Here is a 20,258-nt window from a genome sequence, read left to right as displayed (position 1 = left end):
AATGCTCAACAAGGATCTCTGATGTGATATTGTAAGCTACATCTAGGGCTATCAAATCCTGGTACCAATTATTTAAAGAAGTGTTTGCATTTCAGATGATAACTTTGCAGGTCATGGAGCTTTCTTCATTGAAATAAATCATCATCAGGAGTAGTAGCCACTTCACTCAGATTTTATTTAGGCTCTCTTTATTAGGCTAGGCAGATATAAAAATTAAAGATGTATTTTTATTAAATGAAAAAAAACCCCAATGAACAACTCTATGACAGGAAATTTGACAACCTGTGTGAAATGGACAAATTTCTGGAAACATATAATCTTCTAAAACTGAATCAAGAAGAAGCAGAAAGCCTGAATAAACCAATAACAACTGGTAAAATCGAAGCAGTAATAAAAAAACTCCCAGCACACAAAGGCCCCGGACTGGATGGCTTTACAGGTGAATTTTAGAAAACATTTAGGGAAGAACTAACTCCTACCCTTATCAAACTATTCTAAATAATCCAAGAAGAGGGAAGACTTCTAAACTCTTTCTATGAGGCAAGTATTATTCTAAATCCAAAACCAGGTCAAGACACAACAAGAAAGAAAAGTACAGGCCAATATCACTGATGAACATAGATGCTAAAATCCCGAAGAAAATATTGGTAAACTGGATCCAGCAATACATTCAAAAGATCATACATCATGATCAAGTGGGATTCATTCCAGGCATGCAAGGATGGTATAATATTTGCAAATCAACAAGTGTAACATACCACATAAACAAAATGAAAGACAAAAACCACACGATCATATCAATAGATGCTGAAAAAGCATTTGATAAAGTACAGCACCCATTTATGATAAAAACGCTCAGCAACTGGGAATAAAGGGGACATACCTCAACATAATGAAGACCATATAGGAGAAACCTGAATCCAACATCATACTCAATGGACAAAAACTAAAAACTTTCCCCCTGAGATCAGGACCATGACAAGGATGTCCACTCTCTTTATTTCTATTCAACATACTTTCTATAGCCTCCATCAAAAACTATTCGACCTAAGAAGTTATTCTGGAAAAATAGCAGGGTACAAATATTCAGAAATTAAAGGCATTTTTGTACATGAACAATGAAATATTAGAGATAGAAACTACATTAAAAAATCCCATTTACTATGGCAACAAGAAAAATAAAGTACTTAGAAATAAACTTAACCAAGGAGGCAAAAGGCCTGTACTCAGAAAACTACATAACACTGAAGAAAGAAATTAAGGAAGATACAAATAAATGGAAGCACATACCATGTTTGTGGATGGGAAAAATTAACATCGTTAAAATGTCCAAATTACCCAAAGCAATTTATAGATTCAATGTAATCTTTATTAAAATACCAAAGACACATTTCACAGACCTAGAAGAAATACTTCAAAAATTTATATGGAACCAAAAATGACCCCCAAAGCTTCAGCAATCTTGAGAAAGAAGAACAAAGTAGGAGGAATCACAATTGCTGATATGAAACAATATTACAAGACCACAGTAATGAAAACAGTCTGGTACTGGTAAGAACTGACATATAGATCAATGAAACAGAATAGAAAGCCCAGAAATAAAACTGAGGTCTCTATGGTTATTTAATATTTGACAAAGGGGGAAGGAATATAAAATGGAGTGAAAATAGCCTCTTTAACAAATGGTGTTGAGAAAACCGGACAGGGACATGCAAAAAAAAAAAAGAAAAGAAAAGAAATGAGAACACCAATTACACCATATGCCAGAATAAATTCACAATGGATAAAAGACTTAAATGTAAGCCATGACACCAGAAACATAGGCAGTAAAATCTCAGATATTCCATGCAGCCATATTTTTGCTGATATATCTTGTAGGGCAAGGGGAATAAAGAAAAGAATAAACAAATAGGACTACATCAAACTAAAAAGTTTCTGCTCAGCTAAAGAAAACATCAGCAAGATGAAAAGGGAACCAACCATATGGAAAAACATATTTGCTAATGACACCTCAGACAAGGGTTTGATTTCCAAAATATATAAAGAACTTACATGTCTTAACACCAATAAGGTAGACAATCTAGAGATTTCCAGCCAAGAAAGAGGCTTAGACTGACATGCTCAGTCTCCCTCTACAACTAAGAAGGAATACAACTAACTCAAAACAAAAGATAACTAGAAATTCCAGAAAATAAAACTACATGGAAAACCAACATATGAAGTTATAAACCAGTGGTGCTCGTCTGGACGGGTAGGAGGGGCGAGATCAGAATTGGGATGGAAGGATCGGGCTGAGCTGTCTGCGGTAGCCTCAGGAATAGTGGGAGGACTGCAAGAAATGCCAGGGGAGCAATTCTGGCTGCAGCTGAAACCCAGAAGCTCACGATTCCAATGCTGGGGAAGGCAGACCCCCCATTGCCTTGAATGGTGAGGCTGTGGGGAAAGAGCCTCCTGGTCTCTTGGCAGAGAGTAATGGCAGGAATCCATCTTGGGCCCCAGCTCCCACATAAAGTGCTGCAGAGCAGCAAAAAAAGTTGCTGATCGCTGCTGATCACTGCTGGTCGCTGGGCAGTGATGAGTGCTTGGGGCTCCACCCCCTATAGCATGCCCGGGAAGAAAGCTAGACACAAATCTGTTAGAATGAAGCAGACACGATTGAAATCCTGGTGATGCAGCTCACTAGGCAGCAGATGAGAGACCCGACAGAGGAACAAATAAAAAAACCTTTTGGAGGCTCAGTTCAGAGCTATAGTCATGAAGTGGCTTACAGAATTAACAAAAGATTTGGAACAAGACAGGGAAAGATCGAAAGCTACTCATACTGAAATGAACAAAAACACATACAAGTGGTGAGGAAATAAAATCCAGAGGTCAAATCAACAAACTAGAACACAGGGAAGGAACAAACAGACAACCAGTGCAGAAAGAGGAAACAAAAAGTAAGGAAAGTGAGGAGAAGATCAGAAACCTCTGGGACAGCTATAAGCAATGGAACATACGGATAATAGGACGGCCAGAGGGTGAAGAAGAAGAACTAAAAACTGAAAAATTATGTGAAAAAAATAATAAAGCAGAACTTCCCGAACTTGGGGAAGGAAATAGGCTTACAGGTCAAGGAAGCACAGAGAGTTCTGGAAAAACTGGACCCAGGGAGAACCACTTCAAGACACATTATAATCAAATTGTCAAAAATTAAAGATAAAGAGAGAATCTTAAAAGCAGCAAGAGAGAAGAAGAGAATCATGTACAAAGGGATCCCAGTTAGACTATCAGCGGATTTCTCAAAAGAGACCCTGCAGGCAAGAAAGAACTGGCAAGAAATATTCAAAGTAATGAAAAGCAAAAACCTATAGCCACAAATACTCTATCCAGCAAAACTGTCATTCAGAATAGAAGGATAGAGAAAGTGCTTCTAGGACAAAGTAAAACTGAAGGAGTTCATTAGATCCAAACCACTATTATATGAGATGTTAAAGGGACTGGTTTAGAAGGAGGATCAAAACTATGAAATTGAAAACTGCATCACAACAATCAACAACAAAAGCTAGGGAATCAAAACAAAGGCAAACTAAGTAGTCAACAACAGTGGAAAAAGAACTAGAGGTATGGGGAACATATTGGGGGGAGGTCAGCAGGGAGGGGGAAGGGGGAAAGGGAAGGAGATGGTACAGAAATTAAGAAGCATAGTAGGAGGAAATGGAATAGACAGGAAGAGGTTGAGAAGAACTATATGCACAACCAATGGACATGGACTAAAATAAGGGGACAACTGGAGGGAGGGGGGCCACCGGATGGAGGAGAGCAGAGGGAAAAGAAATTGAGACAACTGTAACAGCATAATCAATAAAACATATTTTTAAAAAAAGATAGACAATCCAATTAAAAAATGGGCAAAGGATCTGAACAGACACTGTTTCAAGAAGGACATACAGAGGGCCCATAGGCATATGAAAGAATGCTCAACATCACTAGCCAACAGAGAGATGCAAATTAAAACCACAATGAGATAACACCTCACACAGGTCAGGGTGACCATCATTAACAAATCAGTTAACAGCAAGTGTTGGTAAGGATGTGGAGAAAAGGGAACCCTTGTGCACTGTTGGTGAGAATGCACAATGGTGCAGCCACTGTGGAAAACAGTATGGAGTTACCTCAAAAAATTGAAAATGAAACTGCCTTTTGATCCAGTAATTTCACTGCTAGGATTATACCCAAATAATCCTGAAACACCAATTCAGAAGAACCTATGCACCCCTATGTTCATAGCAATACTATTTACAATAGTCCAATGTTGGAAACAGCCTAAATGCCCATCAAAGAATGAGTGGATAAAAAAACTGTGGTACATTTCTGCAACAGAAAGAAAGAAGGCACTCCTGCCTTTTGCAACAACATAAATAGAACTGGAGAGCATTATGCTTAGTGAAATAAGTCAGGCAGTGAAAGACAAATACCATATGATACCACCTAATACAAGAACCCAATGAACAAAACAATCAAATGAGCAAAATAGATCCAGAGGCTTGTTGACAAGGAATAGACTGACAGTGACCAGAGGAGAGGGGGAAGGGGTCAGGAGGAGAAAGAGGGCAAGAAGAGGAAGAGTATGGTCAAGGAACTAATATAAGTTAACCACAGACGTGGACAACAAGGTGGGGATTGACTGTGGGAGATGGGCAAGGTGGGCAGGGCAAGGAAGAGCATGGGGGAAAAATGGGACAGCTATAATAGAACAATAAAAAAATGGAAAATAAAGAAAGGAATTTCAGATCAGATGTTTGGAAGTTAAAAACAACAATAACAAACAAAGTCAGATGTGGAATTATAGACATTAAATATTTAAGAGCATATATGTGGAGCGATTCAGACCTGTGTTCACATCTTAAGCAAGCTACTCAGTCTTGCCTAGTTTCAATTTCCTCTGAAGAAAAAAAATGTGAAAGTTCCATCCATATAATACAGAGATAGATGAGATAATATACAAAAATTGCCTGATACAACACAAGTATTTTATAAAACTATTCTTATTGTTTCTTATTACATAATTTATTATAAAATTTAATAGCATAATAATAAATATTAATACAGTGAAAAAAGAAAACTCCAGGTTGTCCAAGAGCCCTGTACTTTAAAAAAATATTTGTCAAACTGTTTTAATTTTATTTATAAAGAGCATATATTTCTCCCACAATAACTTTTGAAAAAATTAATTAATTTTAATTAATTAAATTTGGGGGCGGTCCTCCAAAGAGCTCTGTACTTGTAACCTATGCAAGTGAACTTCCTTCTGAGTGCAAATTAAGGATCTCTTTGCTTCATATACTTTTCAAGTGTATGTCAAATGTTTTTTGGATAGACCACATGATAGGACACAAAAGAAGTCTCAATAAATTTAAGAAAATAGAAGTCATATCAATCATCTTTTCTTTATGAAACTAGAAATCAATCATAAGAAGAAAACTGAAAAACACACAAAGACTTGGGGATTAAATAACATGTTATTAAACAATAAATGGGTCAACAATGAGATTATGTAAGAAATGAAAAGATACTCTGAAACAAAAGAAAATGAGAACACAATGACTCAAAATCTGTGGGACATAGGGAAAGCAATCCTAAGAGGGAAATTCATAGCATTTACAGGCCTATATCAAGAAATAAGAAAAACCACAAATAAACAATTTAACTTTACACTTAAAATAAATTTAAAAAAGGACAAGCAAGGCCCAAAGTGAGTAGAAGGAAGGGAATAATAAAGATCAAAACAAAAACAAATGAAATAGTCTAAAAAATTACAGAGATCAATAAATTCAACAGATGGTTTTTTGAAAAGATAAACAAGATTAAAAATCTTTAACTAGACTCATGAAGAAAAAAAGAGAGGATCCAAATAAATAAAATCATAAATGAAAGAAGAGAAATAACAACTGACACCAAAGAAATACAAAGGATTGTAAGAAATATTATGAACAACTATAATCCAACAAATTGAACACCCTGGATGAAATGGATAAAATCCTAGAAACACACTATTTCAAAACTAAGTCAGGAAAAACCAGAGAATCTGAATACACAGATTACACCCAGTGAAATTGAAGCAGTAATTTAAAAACTTTCAACAAATAAAAGCCCTGGACTGGGTGGTTTCACAGGTAAATCTTACCAAACATTCCAAGAAGAACTAACACTTCTCCTTCTCAAACTATTCCAAAAATGTCAAGAGAAGTGAAGACCCTCAAGTTATATTTATGAGGCCAACATTACCCTAGTATCAAAACCAGATAAAGACACAACAAAAAAAGAAAAGCATAGGCCAATATCCCTGATTAACATAGACACTAAAATCCTAAACAGAATATTAGCAAACCAACAGAGCAATACATCTAAAAGATCATACATCATGATCAAGTGAGATTTATCCCAGGGATGCAAGATTGGTACAATATTTGCAAATCAATAAATGTAAGGTACCACATAAAAAAATGAAGGATAAAAACCACATGGTCATATCAATAGATGCAGAAAAAGCATTTGATAAAATCCAGTACACATTTATGATAAAAAACTCTCAGCAAAGTGAGACTAAAGGAAACATACCAAAGCATAATAAAGGCCATATATGACAAACACATTGCCAACAGCATTCTCAATAGGCAAAAACTACAAGCATTTCCCTTAAGATCAGTAACAAGTAGAAATGTCTGCTTTCGCCTCTCCTATTCAACATAGTACTGGAAGTGCTAGCCATAGCAATCAGACAAGAAGAAATAAAGTCACCCAAATTGGAAAGAAAGCAGTAAAACTGTCATTATTTGCAGATGACATGATACTGGACATAGAGAACTCTAAAGATTCCACCAGGAAACTATCAGACTGATAAATGAATTCACAATAAAGTAGGAGGGTGCAAAATAAATATCCAGAAATTAGCTGCATTTTTCTATGCTAATAACAAACTATCAGAAAGGGAAATTAAGAAAGCAACCCCATTCAGAACTGCTTCAAAAAGAATAAAATACCTTGGATTAAAACTAACCAAAGATGTAGAAGACTTGTACATGGAAAATTATAAGACACTGAAGAAAGAAATTGAAGGAGATACAAATAAATGGAAGCACATACTGTGTTCATGGCTAGGAAGAATTAACATCATTAAAATGGGGAAAGGGAGAAGATGGCAGCGGAGTAGATAGCAGTGTTGTCTGCTTGCTCCCATCGCGGAAAAACTTGGAGTACTAACATGGAAAGGTGTGAGTGAGTGTGGATTTCAGACAGTGCAAACAGGGAAGGAAGTGTGGGAGTGGCATAAAAGAGGGCAGAAAGCTTGCCTGTGCTCTCAAAAGGAGTCACTGGGCTTCCCAGCCCAGTCACTGGGACCCCCAGCCTGGCGCCAATGATGCCCACACCCCAAAGGGGCAGCTGAAGACCGGCTCATTAGCCAGGATCTGCTTAGTAACTGCTACCTGCCAGAGGCTCTGGGAACAGCAAAGTTTGGAAGGGAGTCAATGAGAGGGTTTCCTTGAAACAGCTGGAGGTGTGGGAAGACAGTGAAAAAACAGCCTGGACTGTGGGAAACTGTATGAACTGAGTCTACGTGGGGACACCCTGGGCTGGCAACTCTGGGCTGGCAATTCTGTGCCCCGGGTGTGCGCATCACAGCACCACCAAACAAGGAAGCAGAACTGAGCCAGGGAGAGGGGCCCATACAGGAAAGCTGCAGAGGAAACACAGACTCAGTAGGGACCCCAGGCAGGCAAGCAGTATGCACAGGCGAACAATAAGATGCTGCCGGCCAGGGATAGATGGAGCCTGGTGCTGTGGCTTGGAGCACAGAGACTTTTTGGGAGGAAGAGCGAAGACAGGACCCAAAGCTGGGCGGGGACTAGGGACATGCGCACTGGCTAGCCAGCAGAACGACATTGGTAGACAAGCCTGAGGATTGCTGGAGGGTGCCACAGGACAAGCAGGGAGAGACCCAGCTCAGTGCGGCTCACAGCAGAAAGCTTCAGCAAGCCCAAGGGTGAGAGAGAAACAGCCACAGAAACCAGCTAGGTCTCCTTACAGCCAGTCAGCCAGAAAAGATTTTAAACCCACGGAATTTAGGCCCAGTGTGGATCTATAAAAAGGACATTGTGCCCAGAGTTTGAACGGAGTAAAAACTCTTCCTTTTTTTTTTCTTTTCTTTCCTTCCCTTTCCTTTTTTTCTCTTCCCTTTTTTTTATTTAAAAAAAAAAAACAAAACTTTTTCTTTAACCTGTTTCCTACCTTCTCTCCCTCCTATTCTTCTTCTTTAATTTTTGTTTGTTTGTTTATTTGTCTGTTTTGTTTATCCTCCCTCTCACATTAAACATATAGCATATAACTGCTATGTAAACCTAATACTATACACCTCCACTTTCTCACTTCATTCTGCATTCCTCCCTCCCTTTTTTAACATACAATGTAAATATTACTTACTGTCTCACATAGCCTTGACCCTACTGGCTACTATTATTATTCTATCATATTCCCTCTCAAAAATTATCTTTGTTTCATTTAAAACAACTCTTATCTGTTTCTCTTATATATAATATTCTTAACCTCTATACACTTATATTAATATTAGCTCATTTGCTGCCAATAGTGGGATTGTGGGTGGGGAATATTTTTGAGGGTGTGGGATTCTTGCCTGGGTTGTGTGTTTATGTTTTAAGAGCATATTCACAAAATAACTCAAGACAAGGTGGGAAGAGTAACTCTCAATCCACTAGCCAGAGGGAAGCATCCATCAAAGAGTAACTGAAATACAACAAGACAGCTTAAACAAATGGCATAAAGGGCATCACAAGAAGGTCAGGCTTAGGAGAGCAAAGAGACTGCACCACTGAATCCCTCAGGTCTCCTATAAAGAATCTCAAACAACAAAGGCAGGAAATCAAAGGAGACAAATCTAAGAAAAAACAAACAAACAAGAAGAATCCAAAATGGTGAGACACAGAAACAACTTCTCAATGAAAGTAAAGATGGAATCCCCAGAAAGAGAGATATATGGAATAGACATAAGCCAACTATCAGACATGGAATTCAAAAGAATGATTATAAAGAAGCTCAATGTACTTGACAATCTCAAAAAACACGACGACAAACTCCAGGGAAATTACAAGGAACTCCAAAGAAACTACAAAGAATTCCAGGGAAGCTACAAGGAACTTACAGAGAACAACACCAGCATAAAAAAAGACATGGAAACTATCAATAAGGACCAGGAAGAAATGACGAATACAATTTCTGAACTGAAGAACACAGTAGAATCAATCAAAATCAGGCTAAACGAAGCAGAGGATCAGATTAGTGAGTTAGAGGACAATGTAGAAAAAAATTCCCAGACAATACAACAAAATGACAAAAGACTTAAAAAGAATGAAGAGGGTTTAAGAAAACGGCAGGACAAACAAGACTAAACAACATTAGAATCATAGGGATACAAGAAGAAGAGGGGGACCAATGGATAGAAAACCTGATAGAAAAAGTAATGACAGAAAATGTTCCTAACATGGTGAGAGAAAAAGTCATGCAAATTCAGGAAGCACAGAGGGAGCCAATGAAGATGAACTCAAAAAGACTCACTCCAATTACACATCATAATTAAAATGGCAACATTCAAAGACAAAGCAAGAATCCTAAAGGCAGCAAGAGAAAGACAGCAAATGACATGCAAGGGAGCTCCGATAAGGCTATCATTAGATTTCTCAATGGAAACACTACAAGCCAGAAGGGAATGGCAAAATATATCCCAAGCAATGAAAAACAAAGGCCTACAACCAAGACCACTCTACCCAGCATGGCTCTCATTCAAAATGGAAGGTGAAATAAGAAGTTTCTCAGACAAAGGAAGGCTAAAAGAATATATCTCCACCAAACCAGTATTGTAAGAGATGATAAAGGAAATGCTTTAAGAAAAAAAATAAAAAGAGAGAGGGAGAGGAACACAGGTACAAAGCGAAATGAATAAATACCTGTCAAAAATAACCTTAAATGTAAATGGATTAAATGCTCCAATTAAAAGACATAGGGTAGCGGAATAGATATAAAAACATGGCCCACATATATGCTGTTTACAAGAGACACACCTCAAAACAAAGATTTACACAGACTGAAAGTGAAGGAATGGAAAAAAATATATCAAGCAAACAGACATGAAAAAAGATCTGAGGTAGCAATACTTATATCAGACAAAATGGATTTCACAGCAAGGGCCATAAAAAGAGACAAACAGGGACATTTCATAATACTTAAGGGAACAATCCAGTCAGGAGATGTAACCCTGGTAAACATATATGCACTCAACATAGGCAGACCCAAATACATAAAGAAAATACTAGAAGACTACAAGAAGGATAACAACAGCAACAAACTCATAGTAGCGGACTTTAACACCTCATTATCAACAATAGACAGACCTTTGAAACAAAGAAACACTAAGGATATTGAGGCATTGAACAACACACTAAACCAAATGAACTTAACTGATATGTATAGAACTTTTTACCCCAAAGAAGCAAAATATACATTTTTTTCAAATGCACATGGGACATTTTCAAAGTTAGACCACCTGATAGGACACAAAACAAGCCTCAACAAATTCAAGAAAATTGAAATTATATCAAGCATCTTTCCAGACCACAATGCCTTAAAACTAGAATCAACTTCAAGGAAAAAAATCAAAGATATCCAAACTCATGGAGAATGAATAACATGATATTAAATAATGAATGTGTGAACAATGACATGAAGAAAGAAATCAGGAAGTTTCTGGGTACTAATGATAATGAACACACAACAGCCCAAAGCTTATGGGACACAGAAAAAACAGTCCTGAATGGAAAGTTAATAGCCATACAGGCCTACCTAAAAATAATAGAAGAATCTCAAATAAAAAATCTAACCCTACAGCTATAAGAACTAGAACAACAACAAACAAAGCCCAGGGCGAGTAGAAAGAAGGAAATCATCAAGATCACAGCAGAATTAAATGACATAGAGACTAAACAAACTATTCAAAAGATCAACAAAAGTAGGAGCTGATTCTTTGAAAAGATAAACAAAATTGACAAGCCTTCATCCAAGTGCATCAAGAAAAAAAAAGTACCCAAATAAACAAGATCAGAAATGAAAGAGAAGAAATCACTACTGATATCACAGAAATACAAAGGATTGTAAGAAATTACTATAAATATCTGTATGGCAAGAAACTTGACAACCTAGATTACATGGACAAAATTATAGAAACATATAATCTTCCAAAACTGAATCAAGAAGAAGTAGAAAGTCTCAACAGACCAATAACAAAGAGTGAAATTGAAACAGTAATGAAGAATCTCCTGGCACACAAAAGCCCTGGACTGGATGGCTTCACAGGAGAAAATACAAAACATTTAGGGAAGAACTAACTCATACCATTGTCAAACTATTCCAAAAAATCCAAGAAGAGGGAAAAATCCCAAACTCTTTCTATGAAGCCAGTATTACCCTAATTTCAAAACCAGGTCAAGACACAACAAAGAAGGAAAACTACAGGCCAATATCACTGATGAATATAGATGCTAAAATCCTCAACAAAATATTGGCAAACAGGATCCAGCAACACATTAAAAAGATCATACAGCACAATCAAGTGGGATTCATTCCAGGGATGCAAGGATGGTTTAATATTCACAAATCAATAAGTATAATACACCACCTAAACAAAATGAGACAAAACCACATGATCATATCAATAGATGCAGAAAAAGCATTTGATAAAGTACAACACTCATTTATGATGAAAACACTCAGCAAAATGGGAATAGAGGGAGCATAGCTCAACATAATTAAGGCTATATATGAGAAACCTAAAGCCAACATTATGCTCAATGGACAAAAAGTGAAAGCATTCCCCCTGAAATAAGGAACAAGACAAGGATGTCCACTATCTCCACTCCTATTCAACGTAGTGTTGTGAATTCTAGCCACAGCAATCAGACAAGAAAAAGAAGTAAAAGGCATCCAAATTGAGAAAAAGGAAGTAAAACTGTCATTCTTTGCAGATGACATGACAGTATACATAGAAGACCCTATAGATTCCACTAAAAAACTATTCAACATAATAAGCGATTTTGGCAAAATAGCGGGGTACAAAGTAAATATACAGAAATCTAAGGCATTTCTGTACACCAACAATAAAATATCAGAGATAGAAACTAAAAAAAAAAAATCACATTTACTATAGCAACAAGAAAAATAAAGTATCTAGGAGTAAACTTAACCAAAGACATAAAAGACCTTTACTCATAAGACTATGTAACACTGAAGAAAGAAATTAAAGAAGATACAATGTTCCTGGATGGCAAGAATCAATATCATCAAAATGTCCACAATACCCAAAGCAATTTATAGATTCAATCTTTATTAAAATATCAATGATTTATTTCACAGACCTAGAACAAATACTTCAAAAATTTATATGGAACCAAAAAGACCCTGTATAGCTGAAGCAACCTTGAGACAGAAGAACACAGCAGGAGGAATCACAATACCAGACATCAAACTATACTGCAAAGCCACCGTGATCAAAACAGTCTGGTACTGGCATAAGAACAGACATATAGATCAATGGAACTGAACAGAGAGTCCAGAAATAAACCCAGACCTCTATGGTCAACTAATATTTGACAAAGGAAGAAGAAACATAAAATGGAGTGAGAAGAGCTTCTTCAACAAATGGTACAGGCAGAACTGGACAGGGAGGTGCAAAAAAAAAATGAAACTAGATCACCAATTTACAGCACACACCAGAATAAACTCAAAGGATCAAAGACTTAAATGTAAGCAGTGACACCATAGAAGTCCTAGATTAAAACATAGGCAGGAAAATTTCAGATATTTCACATAGCAATATTTTCACTGATACATATCCTTATGCAAGGGAAATAAAGGAATGAATAAACAAATGGGACTACATCAAACTAAAGAGTTTCTGCTCAGCAAAAAAAATATCAGCAAGATGAAAAGGAAACCAACCATATGGGAAAACATATTTGCCAATGATACCTCAGACAAGGGATTGATCTCCAAAATATATAAAGAATTTACACATCTCAACACCAAGAAGATAGCCCAATAAAAAAATGGGCAAAAGACCTGAACAAACACTTCTCTAAGGAGGATACACAGAGTGTCCATAGACACATGAAAGAATGCTCAACATCACTAACCATCAAAGAGATGCAAATAAAAACCACAATGAGATACCACATTACACATGTCAGAATGGCCATCATTAACAAATCAACAAAGAGCAAGTGCTGGTGAGAATGTGGAGAAACAGGAACTGTAGTGCATTGTTTGTAGGATGCAGACTGGTGCAGCCACTATGGAAAACAGTATGGAATTACCTCAAAAAACTAAAAATGATACTCCCTTTGAATCAGCGAATCCATTGCTAGGATTATACTAAAAAAATCCTGAAACCCCAATTCAAAAGAACTTATGCACCCCTATGTTCATAGCATCGCTGTTTACAATAGCTAAGTGCTGGAAACAGACTAAGTGTCCATCAGTCGATGAGTGGATTAAAAAACTATGGTACATTTACACAATGGAGTACTATGCAGCAGAAAGAAAGAAGGAACTCCTGCCATTTGCGACAACATGGATGGAACTAGAGAGAATTATGCTTAGTGAAATAAGCCAGGCAAAGAAAGAAAAATACCATATGATATCATCTAATACAGGAAACTAAGGAACAACACAAACAAATGAACAGAACTGAGCAAGGAACAGAATAACAATTGTCAGGGGGGAGGGGAGAGGTAGAGAAGGGGGATAAGTAAGCGAAAGTTTTAATCAAAGAGCATGTATAAATGATTCATGGACATGGACAACGGGGTGGGATATGACTGTGGAGTAGGGGTGGGCTGGGTGGGGGGAGCAATTGGGGGGAAATGGTACAACTGTAATTGAAAAACAATAATAAAAAAATCTAAATTAAAACATCAGTAAAATGAGCATACTTCTCAAAACACTATAGATTCAATGCAATTTCTATCAATGATGTATTTCACAGAACTAGAACAAATATTTCAAAAATTTATATGGAACCACAAAGGCCCTGAATAACAACAAAAATTCTGAGAGAGAAGAACAAAGTTAGAGGAATCACACTATCTAATATCAAACTATACTATAAGAGCAGAGTATTTAAACAGCATGGTCCTGGCATAAAACAGACATATAGATCAATGGACCAGAATAGAGAGTTCAGAAGTAAACTCACACCTTTATAGTCAATTAATATTGGACAGAGGAAGCAAGCACATACAATGGGCTAACAATAGTTTATTCAATAAATGGTGTTGGGAAAATTGAACAGATATGTTCAGGAAAATGAAACTAGACCACATTGCTACACCACACACAAGAATAAATTCAAAATTGATCAAAGACTTAAATGTTAGACCCCAAACCATAAAAATCCCAAGAGAAATCATAGGCAACAAAATCTTAGACATTGCTCATAGAATTTTTTTCCCGATATATGTCCTCAGGCAAGGGAAATAAAATAAAAAATAAAAAATGGGACTACATCAAACTAAAAAGTTTTTGCACAGCAAAGGAAAAACCAATAAAATTAAAAGACAGCCCACTGAATGGGAGAATATATTCACCAATAATACATCTGATAAGGGGTTAAGATCCAATAATTTATAAAGCACTTGTAAAACTCAACAGCAAAAAAAAAAAAATAAATAAATAAATTAAATTTAAAAATGGGCAAAGGACCTGAATAGACAGTTCTCCAAAGAGGACATACGGTTGGACAATAGACATATGAAGATGTCCAATGTCACTAATGATCAGAGAAATGCAAATGAAAACCACAGTGAGATATCACCTCACACCTGTCAGAATGGCTTTCAACAATAAATCAACACACAACAGGTGCTGATGAGGATGTGAAGAAAGGGGAACCTTTTTGCACTGTTGGTGGGAATGCAGATTGGTGCAGCTAACTCAAAAAATTAAAAATGGAACTGCCTTATGATTCAGTGATTCCACTTCTGGGAATTTATCCGAAGAAACCTAAAACAGTAATTCGAAAGATAATAAGCACCTATGTTCATTGCAGCATTATTACAGTAGCCAAGATTAGGAAGCAGCCTGTGTCTATCAGTAGATGGGTGCATAAGATAACTATGGTACATTTACATTTTATTGCTTGACAATAAAAAAGAAGAAAATTTTACCCTCTGTGACCGCATAGATAGACCTGGAGAACATTATGCTAAGTAAAATAAGCCAGTCTGAGAAACACAAAAACCATATGATTCCACTCATATGTGGAATATAATCAACAAACTGAACAAACAAGCAAGATAGAGAGACTCATAGGTAGAGAGCAGGCAGATAACTCAGGAGGTGGAGGTTAGGGGGTGGAGGGGTTGAACAAAAGAGAAAAAGGACTCATAGACATGGACAACAGTGTGGTGGTTGTGGTAGGGATGGAAGAAGATATAAAGGGAATAATGGTAATGGAAAAATACAATAAAAAGGATATGTGTGCTGTAATTTATGACTTATTTTATTATTGAAACTATGCTTTTATGAGATCAAGCATTTATCATAAATCACATAAAAGATAAATGGAGAAACTTCTCTGCTGTATGATGTGTAATATTTAAAGGAAAAAAATAGAAGAACACTGTCCTTACATCTCCAGCTCTGAGCTTTATACGTTTGGACTTTGAGCATTTCATGATATTCTATCCTCAGAATCCCAGATTTTAGAAATGGGACTCACATTTGTGAATCTCTTGTCAACTTCATCTAACTTGTTAATTTACTACATGTCCTAAGGTGTTTCAACCACAGCAGCTGCCAAAAAATAGCAATAGTTATTAATCTGTTTTTACCATTTCCCTGATATTTCTGACCAGATTCACCATCAGTTCCCTTGTTCTTTCTGGGACTAGGAAAGACTCCTGGCACATGCCCTGAACAAAAGGGATGGAACTGTCAGTGCCCGCTGTAACTTGAGGATTCAGAAAGGTTCTCATGTTGCTCTTTTCATCTGTGGGCATGTGTCCTCTCAGCATGCGCATACATGTGACCATCCTCTGAAATTCAAGGTGAAAGAGAGATCTACTTTGAAGTAAATGTTGATGATTTCTAATTAATTCATCACATTTTTTTCTGGCAATTTATAGCTTGGCTTTGCTGGCAGAAAGTTTTTAGCATATTATATAAAAAGAGGTTATGTCTTCACGCCCCCCTCCCCAGAGAGAATTTTGAACATATGTTTGAACAGATAGAATTAGGGAGTAAAAAAAACGAACTAAGATAGAGAATATTGCCTTATTTGGGAAACTATTTGGAAGGTCAGAATGCAATGGAATCTTATAAATGGTGAAAGAAATAAACCAGCAGAAAAATAGGGGCTGGGGAAGAAATGAAAGTACTCACTGATGTATTTGACAGGGACTGCCCCCTGTCCAGGACAAAGCTGAGGAAGAAGAGTATGGCTAGGAACCTTAGCTCCCCAAGCAGTGATTTAGATTTAAACTGAGAATCAGAGGGAGTAGACAGAGGTCTCTATCCCTGTGGAGTATATTCAGGCCTGGCTTGGTTTTTCCTGGTGTTGACATCCTTGCTGGGGGTGGTGCACTTGCTGGACACTCTCACAGATCCCTTTACTGCTTCCTCATGGCACTTACCACAGATCTTAGGGACATTATTTGTGTAAGTCTTGATGAATGTCCATCTCCCTCACTAGACTGAAAACTCCATGAAAGGCTCATGGTATTGTCTTGTCCACTAGCTTAGCTTCCATCTACAGTGCCTGACAAAGAGCAGGTGGCCAATAAATATTTATATTAAGAATTTAAAAATATTTATTGAACAAGCAAATGGATATTTGAAGCATAGTCATCAAGAGTGCCAGCAAGAATAGGCTGTATTCATGGTTGGCTCAGAAGCCAAATGGTGGGAGTCTCTGGAAGGACATTTACACTTTGTTGCCAAAGAATGATGTATCAGTGCTTTCTTATCCCTTTTCGTTTGTATGTTATTTCCTTGCTAAATCCTTTACATTGTACAGTTTCCTAATTACTCAAAAAGTACTATACTCAGTCATACACTCACTGTTAGTCTCCATCTTTCTTTCCACCACCTTTGTTGGTGCATCCTCCATCTGTAAATTTGGGCCTCAGCCTTGCCCATCTCTTTCTTCTTAACTTACCCAGTCACCTGTTTCAAATGTTTCAAATAGAAACAATGTAGACCTTAAAATGTTAGAACAAAGAAATAGAGGATATGATTTCTCTCCATTGCTTTACCTGATTTCACCTCTGCAGCTTTGACACTGTTGTCTACTTCTTAGCTTTTTAAAACCCTTGGCTGCTAGACCACCTTGCTCTAGGTTCCTCTCCTACTTACTTAGCCATTTCTTCTCTCTCTCCTTTTCTCTTTCATCCCTTAAATGCTGATGGTTCCCAGGATGACTCCTTTGTCTTTCTTCCATCTCTTGCTCTTCATGATTTCTTTGGATGTCTTGTTTTTAACTGCAATGTATGTGCTCAGGTCCTGACTTGAGCTCTACTACCATTCGAGGCCCTTAGTCTCAACTATCTAGTGCCAGCTCTCATGAATTTCTATTTGTATTTTTCTATAGTTTCCTAAATAGTTTGTTCACAATGGATGTCTCACCACTTCATTTCAACCTCCATTTGCTACCAGAGATGCTTTCTTGAAAAATAAAACTGAGTATACCATCCTTCTCCTAAATACTTCTTATAGATTACCAACTCTGCAGGGTAAATCATCATCACCATCATATAAGTGCCTACTGTATGTGCCAGGCACTGTTCTAACCATTAAATATGTATATGAACTCATTTAATTCTCACAGCTGTCCTGTGAGGTAGACACTGGTTATCCCCATTTTACAGCTGAAAAAACTGGGGCACAAAGATGATGTGTAATGTGTTCAAGAACACACAGAGACAAAGCCCATCATTTTCAGCTTGATTACAAAGCTCTTTTGATGATTGTTCTCAGCTTCCCTCTATCTTCCAATTGCATGAGACTTTATCTTGTTTCTCAATACTCCACCTTCCTTCATAGTCCCCTGACTCTGCGCCTACTGTTCCCACTCATCATTTACATGATTAACTTTTACTCATGCATTAGGGCTCAGTCCCCAAATTGTTTTCTCTGTGAGGATACAAAATCCTCTAGACAAAGTTGGTTACTCCCATCTCTGTGATGATACTAAACTTTGTGCATATTTGTCTTGTTATAGGACATTTTATGCTTTATTTTACAGTGTGGCTCTGCTATGTATCTGTGTCCTCTAGAAGACTACGAGATCCTTAAAATCAGGAAGCATTGCTCTTTAATTCCTTTAGTAGGGTCCTGCTATATAGTTGGTTTTTAAAAAATGCTTGTTAGAGGAACCAGTTAACCAGAAGCCCCCTGAAGTCAAGGACCATATTTTCTTCTTCAGTGCTCTGTACTCAGCCTCTAGCACAGTGGTTCTCAACCTTCCTAATGCCATGACCCTTTAATATAGTTTCTCATGTTGTGGTGGCCCCCAACCATAAAATTATTTTTGTTGCTACTTCATAACTTTAATTTTGCTACTGTTATGAATCGTAATGTAAATATCTGATATGCAGGATGTATTTTCATTGTTACAAATTGAACATAATTAAAGCATAGTGATTAATCACAAAAACAATATGTAATTATATATGTGTTTTCTGATGATCTTAGGCGACCCCTGTGAAAGGGTCGTTCAACCCCCAAAGGAGTTGCGACCCACAGGTTGAGAACCGCTGCTCTAGCATGACACATAGAAAGTGCTCCACTGATATCTGAATGAAAAAAAATGAACTGGATTGCCAGGCTTTTAATGAAATTCAACCAAGTAGAACTTCCTATTTTGCATTTCTTAATTTGTAGTCAGCAGTCTCAGAAGCACCAAGATGGGATTTCTTGGTGTTTAATAATTTTTTTAAAAATTAAAGTTAAGGCATCAGTGGTCTTGGCTCCTTCTTGACCCCTTTTTGAATTGTCTGAAAATTAAGCATCATAGTATAGATAGGTAAGAACACATCCCTATTTTAGGCCACTTCCTCTGTTTATAATTTAATATATTCATATTTTATATTACAGAACTATTTAGTTCTCACCCATATCCACTAAGAATAAAAAAATAAAGCTACTTGCTTGTTTATGAGTATTGATGTATTAAAATGAGTGGAATTAAATATTTTATAATCTAAAAATTACTTTCCATTGACAGACCAAAGAGAAAAAAGATTGCAAGGTGAGGTGTCCAGGTTTCCTTGTCTGTCTGGACAGGGAGTTTTTACCTGCTGGCTGGGCTTGATGGGTGAGAGTGTGATGCCCTGGGTGTTGATCACAGGCAGGATCTGGTTCCCGATGACCGTGGCGATGATCTGGCCCTGGGCATTTGTCAGGAGCTGGGGGGTGATTGATTGCACTTGAAGGCCCTGAGTGCTGCTCGCTGCCTGACTCGATGGCCCCGGATTTGGCATCAGAGGAATGGTCCCAATTATCTGCAAGAGACAGGCCTGGAGGTGAGGCTCTGTTCTGGGTCTGCACCTACACCTGAAGACCTCTCTTTCCTGGTCTCTGTAGGAAGCTCCCTGGGAGGCCATTCAGGATCTGTGAACAGATCTGGAGATCTGGAGATTCATACATGGAAGAAAGTGGGAGGCAATGAGAATCTGGAGAGATAGACTGAAAGGGAAAATATCTTACTTAAAAACAAAACAAAGCATCAATGATGGCAGAAACATCTGATTGCTGCCAGGGCAGCACAGACGTCTGCTTCATCTCAGAATCAGGCGGGGGACAAACTTGTGTTGGCACTTCAGCCTTCATCCAGCTAGGGAGTCACATCCCTTGCCCAAACTGGCTCTTCAAACACGATGTCCCTTACATCCTTTTCTTGCCTCAATTCTCTGCTCTCTCCCTCTCTCCTTTCCTTAACCAACATCCCATTTCTCTCCCCAAGTCAGGCGTCAGCTCTCTGACACCCCTGCAGGATTAGGGGCCTCAGCACCCTGGTGCTCATGGTTGAGAGACCAGGTTCTGGCATCAGGGAAATAGGCTTCCACTCTCAGCAGTGCCACCTATTGGCTCTAGAACCTTAGTCAGGAAACCTAAGCTTTCTGAGGCTTGAGAGAGTTGGGATCATAAACAAGTGTTTG

General features: G+C 37.5%; 1 protein-coding gene across 1 annotated transcript in view; it reads right to left on the bottom strand.

Moving 5' to 3' along the window:
* Positions 1–20,258, bottom strand: part of POU6F2 (POU class 6 homeobox 2) — a 724,957-nt gene that overhangs the window by 20,043 nt on the left and 684,656 nt on the right. Inside the window, exon 7 of the mRNA XM_090286751.1 lies at positions 19,395–19,601. Within this exon, the coding sequence (XP_090142877.1) occupies positions 19,395–19,601 (207 nt within the window). The remainder of the gene's footprint in view (positions 1–19,394; positions 19,602–20,258) is intronic.

Source organism: Furipterus horrens, unplaced genomic scaffold (assembly GCF_987537825.1).
Source record: "Furipterus horrens unplaced genomic scaffold, mFurHor1.1.pri manual_scaffold_9, whole genome shotgun sequence".
In the NCBI taxonomy this organism is placed as follows: domain Eukaryota; kingdom Metazoa; phylum Chordata; class Mammalia; order Chiroptera; family Furipteridae; genus Furipterus; species Furipterus horrens.
This window is presented reverse-complemented; position numbering and strand designations above follow the sequence as displayed.